The sequence below is a fragment of the Perognathus longimembris genome, chromosome 9 (assembly GCF_023159225.1).
Source record: "Perognathus longimembris pacificus isolate PPM17 chromosome 9, ASM2315922v1, whole genome shotgun sequence".
NCBI classification, from domain to species: Eukaryota; Metazoa; Chordata; class Mammalia; order Rodentia; family Heteromyidae; genus Perognathus; species Perognathus longimembris.
In genome coordinates this window covers 42374260-42390892 of record NC_063169.1, presented here as the reverse complement: position 1 = coordinate 42390892, position 16633 = coordinate 42374260, and the positions used below count along the sequence as shown (strand labels likewise).

The 16633-nt window shown below is 35.8% G+C and overlaps 1 protein-coding gene across 1 annotated transcript in view; it reads left to right on the top strand.

Annotated features, from left to right (window-relative positions):
• Nucleotides 1–16633, top strand: part of Tbc1d32 (TBC1 domain family member 32) — a 144877-nt gene that overhangs the window by 43316 nt on the left and 84928 nt on the right. The window contains exons 16-19 of the mRNA XM_048353996.1: nt 5844–6045; nt 6802–6884; nt 8424–8562; nt 15810–15897. Coding sequence (XP_048209953.1) covers nt 5844–6045; nt 6802–6884; nt 8424–8562; nt 15810–15897 — 512 coding nt within the window. The remainder of the gene's footprint in view (nt 1–5843; nt 6046–6801; nt 6885–8423; nt 8563–15809; nt 15898–16633) is intronic.

Below are 16633 nucleotides of genomic sequence, written 5' to 3'. Positions count from 1 at the left end.
TCCAGCCTAATTTCTCTACCCTAGCACACAGAGACCATTACAGGCTTTGTTCAGAGGTGTCAGCAGACTTTGACTTAGTCTACGTGATGCTGCTTTTGCAGGAATGGAGATTCCAAGAGTTGAGTCATCATGAGGGCTTCTATCCAGATTTCCAAAGGAGACCTGGGAGGCCAGAAAATGCCCTATGAGAGAGTGATGTGTGAAGCTCTGAGGGTGAAGCCCAAGCTGTGATGGAAACTCCAGGGTATTAGCTATGTCAGGAATATGGAATTTCTGCTAAGGAAAGCCACAGACAACAAGTGGAGCCAGCCCAGGGGAGAAGCCAATGTGGGTTCCAAAGTGTAAGATAGGGCTGCCTAAACTCCTCAGAGCTCAGATTATGACAACAAGTACTCTGGATTCTAGAAATGAGGCTACAACATTTATTGTGTTTCCTGCTGTGTTTGGGTCCTGCTTTAGTCACATTTCTCCACTCATTCCTTTTGGCTTGAGAATGTTTACTCTATTTTAGCAGGATGTAACCTTCTTTATGATTTTATGAAGGCTCCAAGTTAAGAGTTTTCCCTGAGTCTCAGGAGAGATTTTAAAGTTGGATTTTCAAACAGTGGTAGAACTGCTATACCTATAGGGCTTACAGTATATTTTATTTTATTTTTATTGTTTGTTTTTTGGCAACTCAGATATAATTTATTCTTTCATAAATTCTCCATAACTCACAGCACATTTAAGTTTTTTTCCCTTGTATCACTGAGTAGTAAAAAGACTTCATAGTTACTTTGGGTTTCTTTCTAACCCATTTCATTCTTTATGGGTCATATTACTACTTCCTATTCAATATTCATAATTATTATTGAGATTATATGTTATATACAAACTTTTCACTAAGTATATTCATTTGTACATAATCTATTGACTTTCTAGAATCTGGAGGCACTAAGTTAATCATCTTTTTTTTTTCCAAATTTTTATTATCAAACTGATGTACAGAGAGGTTACAGTTTCATACGTTAGGCATTGGATACATTTCTTGTACTGTTTGTTACCTTGTCCCTCATACCCCCCTCCCTCCTCCCCCTTTCCCTCCCCCCCCCCCCCCCGGAGGTGTTCAGTTCACTTACACCAAACAGTTTTGCAAGTATTGCTTTTGTAGTTGTCTTTTTTATCCTGTGTCTGTCAAATTTGGTATTCCCTTTAAATTTCCTAGTTCTAATACCAGTATACACGGTTTCCAATATACTCAGATAAGATTACAGAGATAGTGTAGGTACAACCACAGGAAGGTGATACAAGAACATCATCAATAATAGAAGCTACAGATACACATGGGACGTTGAAAGTAGTTACAACTGTGATATAACAATTGTCTCCATAACATGGAGTTCATTTCACTTAGCATCATCTTATGTGTTCATAAGGGTATAGCTATTGGGCCTTGTGATGCTCTGCTATGACTTGCCTAAACCTGTACTAATTATTCCCAATAAGGGAGACCATAGAGTCCATGTTTCTTTGGGTCTGGCTCACTTCACTTAGTATAATTTTTTCCAAGTCCTTCCATTTCCTTACAAATGGGACAATGTCATTCTTTCTGATAGCGGAATAAAATTCCATTGTGTATATGTACCACATTTTCCTGATCCATTCGTCTACGGAGGGGAATCTGGGTTGGTTCCAGATTCTCGCTATGACAAATTGTGCTGCGATGAACATTGTTGTGCTGGTGGCATTATTGTGATTTTGTTTGTGGTCTTTTGGATAGATACCCAAAAGTGGGGCTGCTGGGTCATAGGGGAGTTCTATATTTAGCCTTCTGAGGAATCTCCATACTGCTTGCCAGAGTGGCTGAACCAGTTTACATTCCCACCAACAATGAAGTAGGGTTCCCTTTTGGCCACATCCCCTCCAACAATTGTTATTGTTAGTTTTCTTGATATATGACATTCTTACTGGGGTGAGATGGAATCTCAATGTTGTTTTGATTTGCATTTCTTTTATGGCCAGTAATGTAGAGCATTTTTTCATATGTCTCTTGGCCATTCTCATTTCCTCATCAGAGAAGTCTCTTTGTAAGTCTTTAGCCCACTTGATGAGGGGGCTATTGGTTCTTTGTGGTTTTGTTTTGGAAGAAGGTAATTTTTTTAGTTCTGCATATATTTTAGAGATGAGGCCTTTGTTTACAGTATATTTTGTAAGATGGACATGTGCCTTTTCAAAGTCAGTGGGAAATGTAATCATTTGGCTATGATGTGTTCCTGTGAGAATACTCATATGTTCAGGACTTGGTCCCCATCTGGTATTGCTATTTGGGAGCTTCTGAAAACATCATGTGTTGGCACCTCAGAGGAAGTAGTTCACTGAGATAAGTTCCTGATACTTCGTGTGTTTCTGTCTGTCTGTCTACCTGTCTTTGCTATGTATTCAAACTCGAAGATCAAATGACCACTGACCAAGCCCTCTGAAATTATGACTTAAAATAAATCTCCCCTTCTATAAACTTTCTCAGGTATTTTGGCCAGAAACAAATAAACCAAAAAGCTAAAGAATAGAGATTTCTACCTCATTGTACAAAGCTGCTGTTGAATTGATACCACATGTGAATAGACAATAAGAGAAAATAACAGGCCAATTTCCTTAATGAACATAGACAAAAAAATCCTAAATAATATACTTGCATACTGAATTCAGTAACATTAAAAATATCACACACCAGAATGAGGTAGTTTCACTCCAGGGATGTGATAATGATTCAACATATAGAAATAAACATAATATAGTGCATAACAGAATCAAGACCAAAAGAAAACCCCTACATTATCATGAAATAAATATATGTAGAAAGATTATCTGACAAAATTCAACATTCATTCTTTTGAAGTCCTGAAGTAGCTAGGAATAGAAGGGACATACCTAAACATAATAAAGCGTATCTATGAAGAACTTATAGTTACCATTATATTGAATGAGGGAAAACCAAGAAGTGTTTTCTCTAAAATTAGGAATGAGACAAGGCTATCCAACAGTCTTCTACTCCTAATCAACATAGTACTTGAATTCTTATTCAGAAATGTAAGACAAGAAAAATAAAAATATAAAAAGAAGTCAAATTATTTCTCTTCAAATATGGTATGATCTTATACTTAAAGACCCTTCTCCCAAAACTCTTAGAATAAATTACAGAAAGCAGTAGAAGATGGAAATATTCCTGATGATTTTGGAATGAAAGAATTAACATTATGAAAAATAGACATATACCAAAAGCTGTGTACAACGACAGTGAAATTTCCATTAAAATTCTAATGACATTCTTCATAGAAATAGGAAGAATAATTCTAAAAGAACACAAAAGACCCTAAATATGCAAAACTAAGGAGCAGCGCTGGAAGTATCACAATACCTGATTTCAAATTACATTACAGAGTCATGGTAACCAAACAACATGATGCTGGCAGAAAGTACACATGTCAACCAATAGAAGACTCAGAATAAACCTACACAGTTACAGCCATCTATTTCTGGAAAGACTGAAAAGAGTGGAGAAGAGATGGGGTTGTTAAAATGGTCCTGGGAAAATTAGATGTCCACATTTAGAGAACTGAGACTAGATCCGTGTCTTTCACATTAAGACATGAAAATTTGAAATGACTACCGGAAACTACTTCAGACACAAACATTTTTGAATCCTACTTGAATAACTTAGGAAATACAATCAAGAATTCACAAGTTCAAAACCTTCAGCATAGAATGGAAACCAAATACCACAATTAAGAGCGCTTACCAAATGGAGGAAAATGTTCCCCTGGTATTCATCCAAAAGCTTTGAATATACAAAGGCTTCCAAAAAAATGAAACACTAAAAGTGCAAATAAACTAATCAGTAAATGGACAAATGAACTGAGTGGACAGTTCTCAGGAAAACTACAAATGGTAATAAATACAAGAAAAAATGTTTAACATCATTAGCCAGAAAGGAAATACAAATCAAGACTGACGTGACAGACTGAATGAAGGTGTGGCATAGGTGGCAGAGCACTAGCTGTGAACCTTTGGACTCCATTTCATGCCAGTTGGAACAGTGTCTTAGGGAAAACGATCAAGAAATGCTGACCAGTAGTCAGGGAAAAAATATCCTTATACATAGTTGTTGAGAATTTAAGTTAGTATTGTTTAATTGAAATCAGTATGAGGATTTCACAAAAAACAAACCAACAAACCAAAACAACCTTCAAATAGAACTACCATATAAGCTGGCTATACTTGTGGGCATAATTCTGAAAGGAGTCAAAGTAGAGCTACCTACATACCCCTGTTTATTTAAGTAATGCTTACAATAGCCAAGGAATTAGCTTAGATGCCCATCAACAAATAGGTGGTTACAAAAAAATGTACTCTCTCATTCTCTCTCTCTCTCTCTCTCTCTCTCTCTCTCTCTCTCTCTCTCTGTGATACAGCTTGAGAGAAGAATAGAATCATGTTTTCAGGAAAATGGATGGATCTGGAAGTTGTCATGTTAAGTAAAGCAATCTAAACTCAGACAAATATGCCATGTTTTATATCACTATGCAGATTCTAGATTTCTAGATTATTTAAAATAAAAGAAATATTTTGCAATAGAAAGGGAGCAAAGAAAGAGGAGCTGATGTGAGTAGTGATACTTTGAAGGTGAACATAATTGAAGAACATTATGTATGCATATGAAATATCATAATAAGCCCCTTTAGTTTTTACAGTTATTCTATAGAAATATAGAAAAGAATTTTTTTTCCTGAACCTTCCTTGTGCAGTTAAAAGTACATGCTCTGGTTATTTCTATTAGCAAGAGACCGGAATAATCTCAAATACTGGTAATAAGCCTGATTCATTAAATTATGTTCACATAGTTGAGCATTTAGCATCTTTCTGTGAAGAAGGAATTAGCTATATTTTTATGAACTACTATAGTATTTTCTTCAGTATATTATAGTGAGAAAGAGAAAGCTGAGAAAAATGCTTGTAGAATGCTGCCTTTTGTAAAACAGAATATGAATAGTATGTTTATATTTTTAGAGGAAATTCTGTGTAGATGATCTGAAAACATGCAAATAATTTTAGGGGAAAGAAGAGAAAAATGGGGAGAAACGTGTATAGAGAGATAAAAGATACTATACAGTGACTATAACAGATAAAATATTGGAATCACATAGCTGGTTTTTTTTTGTACCAAATGTGATTCATAATTAAAAAGGTAACATCAAAATGAATAAAGTTATTAATCACATTTGTAACATTTATTGCAGAGACAATATTTCTTTCCAAATATATATGTATATTTATGTAACATTCAAATAGAACTTGTTTAAGTTCAAACATGGACAAACTAATTTTAATATAGTCAGGGGAAGTTTGATTTGGGCTGACCAGTGGGACATTAAGAATTGTGAGCATTTTTACCCATTGCTTTTACTACTTCCCTATTACTACTAGTAAAAGTGTTTGAGCCTTTTACATACAGATATTAAGTTATGGGGTGAGAAGTATATCAACAGTACTTAGATTGGAGAACTTAAGACTGTGTTTTTCCCTGTAAAGTCAAGAATGTCCAGTCTTGACCACCTGGCTACTGTCACTTTCTAAGTGTATGTAGCTTTCCTGCTTATTTCCTATGTGCATTTCCTTTTCCTCATTCCACTGACACTTTTCTCATCTTTGGACATGACATGCTGCAAAAAGCATCTAAGGATGCTTAAAAGTGAACTAAGCAGTTAAAAGTCATGATGGGCTAAATTTTGAGTAGTATTTTATGGAGTCTACATTAGTGATATCACTAATATCACATTACTATATATCACTATTCATCACTATTTTAGTTCCACAGGTGCCCATATAATTGCTCAGTTTTCAAAGAAGCTTCTTGATGAAGATATTTCCATCTTTTCTGGTTCTGAAATGTTGCCTGTGGTTAAAGGAGCTTTTATTTCCGTGTGTCGGCAAATATATAGCACATGTGAAGGTTTGCAGGTGTTACTTCCTTACAGTTTGCATGAATCTATTGCAAAGGCATGGAAGAAGGTATGTATTTCCAAATTCCTTTTTCCTCCTTGCAGATGTTTACTTGAATTACATACTTCATTATAATAGCATATTGTGGATAAATATCATAATGTGTAAATATGACTTCCTAATCATCACTGCTTGCATCATTCTACTTCTAAATTGAGCACAGGAGGCCTTCAGTAACTCCTTTTAGTGAAACAAGATTCAAAGTGTTTCTCAGATTTCCAGAAAGTCTTTTCTTCTGGTAGGAGAAGCGTTGCCTTCTCTTTGCAAAGACTGACTTAGATCAAAAGCTATATATGAGCATTTTTTAGAGGAAGGTTGGTTTTGTTATGGATAACTAACAACATAAAGTAACAGTAGCCATGTATAGGACATATACCATTTCATGAGGCTCACTTATGAAGTATTTTTTTTGTGACATTTGAAGAGCATATAATCTAATGCTTGTTTATTTGTTTCATTCTGATAAGTTCTTACTGTGTAGACCAGGCTGGCCTCAGAACTTGCTATGTAGATCAGGCTAGTCTAGAAATTGTTACCCTTCTGCTTTAGCATTCCAAGTGTATGGTTTACAGGTGTGCACCACTCAACCTGGTCCAAATTATTTACTTTTAAAAATTTATTTTAAAAGTGATGTACAGAAAGTAACCTAATTTTTAGTTTAACCACACTAACGATCATGATCCCAAAATGCAGAATCAGAGATCTCATGAGTAGGGCTATCCTGAAATAAAAAAGTAATGTAAATCAATCTGTTATGGTTTTTAGACAAGTTTGCTGTCTGAGAGAATTCCTACTCCTGTAGAAGGTTCTGATTCTATTTCTTCAGTAAGCCAGGAATCTCAAAACATGTAAGTACAATTGTCAGTCATCTGTTTCCCAACTTTGCTGAGATAATTTTAAAATTATTAAAATGTAAGAGAACCCTGTGGCAAAAATTACAGATGTATACATACTTGCTCAAGGAAAATTATAGTTTGAAGGAATTCTAGAGATTATGTCACACTTGTAACCTTTAAAAATACTCATTATTCTTATTTCTTCTTGTGTTTATACATTGGGTTAAGAAACTTGACATATTATAGGATTTCCAGGAAATTTGGGGAATTAGCAAATACTAAAGTTGGAAAGTTAATTGGAATGTTCAGAAGTGAAATGTTTTCAAATGCCAGTGAAATCCTTACATACTTAAATTATAACTTTTTTCTTAAGTGTGGTAAGAGTTCATTTTAATTAGGTTTTGGCATTTGAAAAGGATTTAAATCAGCATTTACATCAAATTTTAATTTGGATATCCTTTTTTCTTCAAACAAATATCAAGAGGCTATGGAGATAGATTTATGCAGTTTTTTTTTAACTGAGGTCTGGTGTCATATGTTCTTAGATTTTCTTTTTTTTTTTTGGCCAGTCCTGGGGCTTGGACTCAGGGCCTGAGCACTGTCCCTGGCTTCTTTTTGCTCAAGGCTAGCACTCTGCCACTTAAGCCACAGCACCACTTCTGGCCATTTTCTGTATATGTGGTGCTGGGGAATCAAACCCAGGGCCTCATGTATATGAGGCAGGCACTCTTGCCACTAGGCCATATCCCCAGCCCTGTTCTTAGATTTTCTTTTAATTTTATAATTAAAAGTTTCATAGCGTCTAAAAAGATAACAATTTGAAAGAACTTTAAGGACTCTTTTTTATTTTTAAAAATTTATTGTCAAAGTGATGTACAGAGAGGATACAGTTTCATACGTTAGGCCTTGAGCACATTTCTTGTACTGTTTGTGGCTCTTCTTAATTTAAAAATGTTAAAGTTGAATTTTTTTTCCCTAGGTAGGTATTATTTAGCAACATGATTCAAAAATTCTTCTCATCGTCTTTGGGGAATGTTGATAGGTTTTTCTCTGAAGGAAGTTGATTTTTCTTAGAGATGTGTTCTAAGAAAAAAATGATGTTATTCCTTAGAAGTAAGATAAAACATATACAAATAAAAAATGACAAGTATAAAATGATTTAGAGACTGAGAAATCAGATGCTTTATAATGAGAAGATTATACAGAAATACTCAAGTTTTGTGGCTTGGGGAATCCAAGCCCAGCAGAATTCTAACAGGGAGGAGAATGAAATTAGAGCTGGATGAGAGAGCACAGGTGCAGTATAATTGCTGATACACATGGTTAATAATTGATTTACTCATCGAACGAAAATGAGAGCCAGAAAACTTGCAAGAATAAAAATTTTCCATCAAAGAAAGCATTCTTTTTTTGTCTCTTTTAAAATATCCACTGAGATTTAACAACCAATATGTACTCTACAAATCAATTTAATTATTGAATGTTGAGCTGAAATGTTTTCAGTTTTGATTATATTAAGAGCAGCTCTGCATTTCATTTTACCTGTTTCAGTATTGCTTGGGAAGACAATTTGTTAGATGATTTACTCAATTTTGCTGCCACCCCCAAAGGATTACTCCTTCTTCAAAGAACAGGTGCCATCAATGAATGTGTGACATTTATGTTCAACCAATATACAAAAAAATTACAGGTATGAATTACCATCTGCCACAGGTAAAGGGAATTTTTGTTGTTGTAAAAGCCATTAAGATTAACATTTTGTTTTCTATGTGTGAACAGGTTATTAAGCTTCAAATAAAAAGTCATACAGCACTGTAATTCTTGCTATTGTTTTAAGAATGTGTTAGAGTTCATATTGATGTCTGCGGCTGTGTTTACAGATGGATAAACAACCAGATGGAATTGAAAAAGTCAGTTAATAATCTAGATGATTTATAAATGTGATGTCTGTCCTCTTGATGCTGGAGACCACTGAGTTGTATTGACTTAAAAATAATTACTTATTGTCAAAGAGATGTACAGAGGGGTTACAGTTTCATACGTAAGGCCATGGGTACATTTCTTGTACTATTTGTTACCTCCTTCCTCATTTCCCCCTCCCCCCTCCCCTGGCTTTTTTTTGTATTATCATAAATATATCTGTCTTCTTGAGCTTTTTTGGATCTTTGCCTTGCTTTCAAAGGTACTTTTATCCATAGTTGCTTTGGTGCCTATGGTCAAGTGTGAGAGCTATACATTGTTTCAAAGTCTTTTTCTTTCTTTCTTTTTTTTTCCCTCTTCTTAACTTAGGCAGCTGTTTTGTTTTGATGTTATTAGGTTGCCTGATGCTGGGTACTTTTTTTTTTTTTTTTTTAAATCTTCTCCTATTCTGTTCAGTTCTAATTTTCTGTATTTAAAAAGCTTTATAGGAAAACAGTTCTACCCTTGTGATAGTTCCGGACTGTTCTTTTATGAGTCATCATGAATTCATATTAGTTCACGGGGTTATGATATTAGAGTTGTATGTGGTGATGTATGTTTTTATTTTGTTTTACTGAAGTGGACCGTGAGTACATTTAGTTAATTTTGTGCATCAGCTTATGGCATGCTGTCTTCATCCATTTCTGTGTGATTCTTCTGTTTCACTCATTTTATTTTAGTGTTATTCTTTTTTTTTTTTTTTTTTTGGCCAGTCCTGGGCCTTGGACTCAGGGCCTGAGCACTGTCCCTGGCTTCTTCCCGCTCAAGGCTAGCACTCTGCCACTTGAGCCACAGCGCCGCTTCTGGCCGTTTTCTGTATATGTGGTGCTGGGGAATCGAACCTAGGGCCTCGTGTATCCGAGGCAGGCACTCTTGCCACTAGGCCATATCCCCAGCCCCTTTAGTGTTATTCTTGATTTGTGCTATTTTGCTTCCACGTTTAAATGTCTGATATGCGTAATATCCTTTGGATGTACTTGTTTTAGAATATGTAGAGTTTTTCAGTCTTCTTAAGTTGGCATAGACATTGTGTTCTATTTTGAATTCCTTTACCATGTATGCTAGTTACCTATTTAGGGTTCTGTTTTTGTTTTGATATGTTTGAAAAATGCAGGTTATTCAAAAGCATTTTCTTTTATATTTAGGTACTTATTATTTAGCCACACCCTTTGCTGATATGTCTTGAGTTAGATGTCATTTATTAGATGTCTTCTTTATGTTCATACATTTGAAAACCTACTCTACTTTTGCATTGTACTGATGGTTTTCATGGAAGATATTGCTCTCTTGACTTGGGTGATTTGCAGCCTTATGATTTGGTTCCTTATGGTCATCAGTGTCAACATTATCACACCTTAGTGGTACCTTATGCTATTCAAGATAGTTTAATTTTTCAGGTTATAATACTTTTCAAGGAAGCAAATAGGCCAGGTAGTTTCCTTAGATCAACAGAAGAAAAACTGGAGATTTATGTAGTTAAGTGATTTATTGCATAGATCCAGTAGCTGGTTAAAGACTATGCTAAGACTAAAATTCAGGTTTCACTGTTTTTGACAATGTACACTTTGGTTCCTCTTCTTCTTAAGTAGTTAGTTTGAAATTAGTAGGTACCAATGGTGATTGATATCTGAATCTGCAGGGCCTGTGAGAGTGTGTGTGTGTGTGTGTGTGTATAGATTGCAGAATAAGGTGTTTTAGTTATCAGAGGAAGTGGGAAAATAGTAGATATTGATCTGTGTTATTTATTTGCAGAACAATGTCTTGTAAATGAGAAAATTTTGGAAATTCTGACTAATAAGGATAAAAAAGGAAAAGGGCATGGCATGGCAGCTCAAGCTGTAATCCGAGGTACAGAGAAGGCAGATGTGAAGTGAATCACTATTTGAGACCAGCTCTGAGCAAAAGCGTAGTGAGATATCCCCATCACCACTAATAGGTAGTTGTGGTGGCATGTTAGTGTGGTGTTTAGCTATGCTGGATATCATAGGTAGGATGAATGTAGTCAGAGCAAACATGTAGGACTCTACCTGAAAAACCAAAGCAAAAAGTTGTAGGTGTATGGCTCATATGGTAGAGTTCCTGCTTAGCAAGTATGAGGTTCAAAATTCAAACTCCTGTATTGCTACTATCAACAGAAGACTAAAAAAAAAAAAGAAAAAAGAAAAGGAAGGCAAATTTGTATAGAAAAAAGCAACTGAAAATTGGAGAAATAGACTTAACTTTCCTTCTGGTGATTTAGTTTTTCCCATAGACTTGAATGTATGGTTTATATTTTTTAAAGTATGAAATTAAAATATCCTTTTAAATGAAATGTTTAAAAATTACAAAATGAATGGTTAGAAGTCAAACATTTTATTATTATTTTTTTTCAAATTTTTATTATCAAACTGATGTACAGAGAGGTTACAGTTTCATACGTTAGGCATTGGATACATTTCTTTTTTTTTTGGCCATTCCTGGGGACTGAACACAGGGCCTGAGCACTGTCCCTGGCTTCTTTTTGCTCAAGGCTAGCACTCTGCCACTTGAGCCACAGCGCCACTTCTGGCCATTTTCTGTATATGTGGTGCTGGGGAATTGAACCCCGGGCCTAATGTATAGGAGGCAAGCACTCTTGCCACTAGGCCATATCCCCAGCCCCTGGATACATTTCTTGTACTGTTTGTTACCTTGTCCCTCATACCCCCCTCCTCCTCCCCCTTACCCTTTCCCCCCTGAGGTGTTCAGTTCACTTACACCAAACGGTTTTGCAAGTATTGCTTTTGTAGTTGTTTGTCTTTTTTTACCCTGTGTCTCTCAATTTTGGTATTCCCTTTAAATTTCCTAGTTCCAATACCAGTATACACGGTTTCCAATATACTCAGATAAGATTACAGAGATAGTGTAGGTACAACCACAGGAAGGTGATACAAGAACATCATCAATAATAGAAGCTACAGATACACATGGGACGTTGAAAGTAGTTACAACTGTGATATAACAATTGTCTCCATAACATGGAGTTCATTTCACTTAGCATCATCTTATGTGTTCATAAGGGTATAGCTATTGGGCCTTGTGATGCTCTGCTATGACTTGCCTAAACCTGTACTAATTATTCCCAATAAGGGAGACCATAGAGTCCATGTTTCTTTGGGTCTGGCTCACTTCACTTAGTATAATTTTTTCCAAGTCCTTCCATTTCCTTACAAATGGGACAATGTCATTCTTTATGGTAGAGGAATAAAATTCCATTGTGTATATGTACCACATTTTCCTGATCCATTCGTCTACGGAGGGGAATCTGGGTTGGTTCCAGATTCTCGCTATGACAAATTGTGCTGCGATGAACATTGTTGTGCTGGTGGCATTATTGTGACTTTGTTTGTGGTCTTTTGGATAAATACCCAAAAGTGGAGCTGCTGGGTCATAGGGGAGTTCTATATTTAGCCTTCTGAGGAATCTCCCTCCATACTGCTTGCCAGAGTGGCTGAACCAGATTACATTCCCACCAACAATGAAATAGGGTTCCCTTTTGGCCACATCCCCTCCAACAATTGTTATTGTTAGTTTTCTTGATATATGACATTCTTACTGGGGTGAGATGGAATCTCAATGTTGTTTTGATTTGCATTTCTTTTATGGCCAGTGATGTAGAGCATTTTTTCATATGTCTCTTGGCCATTCTCATTTCCTCATCAGAGAAGTCTCTTTGTAAGTCTTTAGCCCACTTGATGAGGGGGCTATTGGTTCTTTGTGGTTTTTTTTTTTTTTTTTGGCCAGTCCTGGGCCTTGGACTCAGGGCCTGAGCACTGTCCCTGGCTTCTTCCCGATCAAGGCTAGCACTCTGCCACTTGAGCCACAGCGCTGCTTCTGGCCGTTTTCTGTATATGTGGTGCTGGGGAATCGAACCTAGGGCCTCGTGTATCCGAGGCAGGCACTCTTGCCACTAGGCTATATCCCCAGCCCCTGTGGTTTTGTTTTGAAAGAGGGTAATTTTTTTAGTTCTGCACATATTTTAGATATGAGGCTTTTGTCCGTTGAATGGCCGGTAAAGATCTTCTCCCAATCTGTGGGCTTTCTGTTTATCTTGCGAGCTATGTCCTTTGCCCTGCAGAAGCTCTGCAGTTTGATGCAGTCCCATTTGTCCAACCTTTCTTTGATTTGTAGCCTTTCTGGGTCTTTGTTAAGGAAGTTCCGTCCTGTGCCAAGGAGCCCAAGTGTTTCTCCTACTCCTTCCTTTAGTGTTTTCAGGGTGTCTGTTTTGATTTTGAGGTCTTTAATCCATTTGGAATTGATTTTGGTGCAGGGTGATATATAAGGATCTAGTTTTAGTTTGTTGCATGTGTTGAGCCAGTTTTGCCAGCACCATTTGTTAAAGAGGCTATCTTTCTTCCATACTATTGTTTTAGCTCCTTTATCAAAGATTAAGTAGGCGTAGTTCTGTGGGTTCATTTCTGGGTCTTCAATTCTGTTCCATTGGTCTTCAGGCCTGTACCGGTGCCAATACCAAGCTGTTTTTATTACTATAGCTTTATAATACAGCTTGAAGTTGGGTATTGTAATTCCTCCAGCACTGTTCCTTCTGCTTAGGATCATTTTTGCTATTCTAGGTCTTTTATTGTCCCATATGAATTTTTGGATTTCTTCCTCTATTTCATTAAAAAGTGGTGTTGGGATATTAATGGGTATTGCATTGAATTTGTAGATAGTGTTAGGCAATATTGCCATTTTGATTATATTAATCCTCCCAATCCAGGAGCATGGGATATTTTTTTCCATTTCCTTAGTTCTGACTTAATTTTGGTTTTCAAGCTTTTAAAGTTCTCATCAAAGAGGTCTTTCACTTCTTTGGTTAAGGTTATTCCTAGGTATTTTATGTTTTGGGGGGCTATTGCAAAAGGAGTTGCTTTCCTGATTTCAGCCTTGGTCTTTGGGTCGTTAGCATAAAGAAAGGCCGTTGATTTTTGAAGGTTTATTTTATATCCTGCAACTTTGCCAAAGTTTTGGATCAGCTCTAGTAGCTTGGGGGTAGAGTCTATGGGATTCTTTAGGTATAGGATCATGTCATCTGCGAAGAGAGAAAGTTTAACTTCATCTTTTCCTATTTGGATCCCCTTTATATTTTCTTCTTGCCTAATTGTTCTGGCTAGGAATTCTAGTACTATGTTGAAGAGCAGGGGAGAGAGTGGACATCCCTGCCTTGTTCCTGATTTTAAAGGGAATGGCTTTAGTTTTTCCCCATTTAGAGTTATGCTTGCTGTTGGTTTGTCATAAACTGCCTTGATTATATTCAGGAATGTTCCCTGGAATCCCAGTTTTTCCAGGGCTTTAAGCATAAATGGGTGCTGGATTTTATCGAACGCTTTTTCCACATCCAGAGATAAAACCATGTGGTTCTTTAGCTTGCTCCGGTTGATGTGGTGGATTACATTAATTGACTTGCGTATATTAAACCAACTTTGCATCCCTGGAATGAATCCAGTTTGACCGTGGTGTATGGTTTTTTTTGATAACCTGTTGAAGTCGATTGGCCAGAATTTTGTTGAGAATTTTTGCGTCTATGTTCATCAGGGAAATCGGTCTGTATTCCTCTTTCCGTGATTAGTCCCTGCCTGGTTTTGGGATGAGGGTTATACTGGCTTCATAGAGTGAGTCTGGTAGTGAACGTTCTCTTTCAGTTTCATTCAAGAGTTTGACAAATATTGGTGTGAGTTCTGTCTTGAAGGCCTTGTAGAATCCTGCAGTGAATCTGTCTGGACCTGGGCTTTTCTTGGATGGGAGATCATTTATTGCCGTTTCTATTTCAATACTGGATATGGGTCGGTTTAGAAGGTTTAAATCTTCATGGTTGAGTTTGGGGATATGAATTTTTTCTAAGAAATCATCCATTTCTTCCAAGTTCTCGAATTTGTTGGCATAAAGGTTTGCAAAATAGTCCCTTATTATTTTCTGAATTTCGGTTATTTCTGTGGTGATGTTACCTGTTTCTTCTCTTATCTTGTTTATTTGAGTGTGCTGCCTTCGTTTATTGGTCAGGTTTGCCAGGGGTCGGTCTATCTTGTTGATTTTTTCAAAGAACCAACTCTTGTTTTGTTGATTCTTTCGATGGTTTTTTGTCTCTAATTGCTTTAATTCTGATTTGATTTTAATTATTTGCTTCGTCTATTGACGTGGGGTTTGGCTTGTTGTTCTCTCTCAAGGAAATTAAGGTGCTTCTTTAAATTATTGAGTTGCTTTTTCTCCAGTTTGTTGAAGTATGCTCTCAGAGATATAAATTTTTCTCTGAGTACTGCCTTTGCTGTGTCCCAAAGGAGCTGGTACTTTGTGAAGTCAAACATTTTATAAGCCATCATGACTTTATCCAAAGTTTGATAAGGAACATGATATAATATCATTTTATTTCCTTGGTCTTATTTGTGCTCTGAGTTACACTAATCTATATACTCGACCCTTAATTAAAATAGGATATTCTTCTTGTGCAGAAAGTTACTTGATAATATTTTTTCAATACTATTTTTTGCACACTAATAATAATACATTAATTATTAGGACCTAGACAGTTTCCTTCCTTAGGAACAAAAATAACCTAACCTTAAAAAATAATTGTCACTGTAAGAAGAAAATACCATCACTACAAAAACATTGTTTGATAGCCTCAATGCCTATTTGAGAACTGCCAGCCAATAGAGATTTACTAATGTTGAAATTTATTAATGAAATGTAAATATATAATATGGAATACCAACATAAAAATACTAATAGGATAATAAATTTGTAGCAAGAAGAAGTTCCATTCTTTTTAGTAAGTCACTTATTTTATGTATGAAGAAAGGTAGGCCAAGAGAAGTAATTTGGGTTATGAAGAAATGTCTAGTATTCCAACCAAAGGTTTAGTGTCGATAAAACATGTTTAAAATGCTAGCATGCAGGTTTTAATTTTTTATTTTATTTAATACTTTTGTTTTATGCTTCCCATTTCTGTCTTCTTGCTATTAGATCAACAGGCAAAAGAAGTTTGGCTATGGAGTGCTGGTTTCACAGGTAGCATCAACAGCAGCAGGTGCAGCAGCTCTACAAAGTTCAGGTAAGTTTTCTTTTCCTATTTTTTCAAATTACAATTTTTTAAAAAAGATAATCAAGCCAACTGAGAATTTAATCATATGGTCAAGTATCATGATATTTGATCTAAAGTATTTTTCCCAAGTTAGATTTATAGACAGTTACAGAATTTCCTCATTAGGTTTTCTCTTTCATGAAATTTCACTGGAAATTATTTTTTTCTATCAAATATACACATCCTTTTTCTCTCTCTTTCTCTCTTTCTTTCTGTCAGAACAGTGGTATCTACTGAACTAAGTGGACATTCTTGATGCCTAAAGAATCTTCTCTTTAAAGTGTTTTTCTTCATATAGCTTTCATTACTATCTTTGAAGTTTTCTATTAGTGTGTATTCTCCAATATCACTGAAATTGTATGAAATTAAAGCACTAGGTGTTAAGTATGTTTTATGTGATAATTTCTTAAGATACAGTTCCTAGTAGGGAAGCTCTGGTTATATTTTCAAAGATTAGAGTTGATGAATCATAGCATCAGTCATCACTATTCAGTCACTTTTTAATAAAAAATAATTTGCTATGTGCTAACAGTTTTTCAGAAGTAATTTGCATTACTTCTTTAATAAAACATGATTTGGGGGCAATAATTATCATAAATGGAACCATTACACTTTCTTCTATTAGAATAAAATTCATGTGGTGGTGTGTACCTGAGCACTATAATAGAAGCATTTGAAGACTAGAACTAATTTCAGACCTTACTCA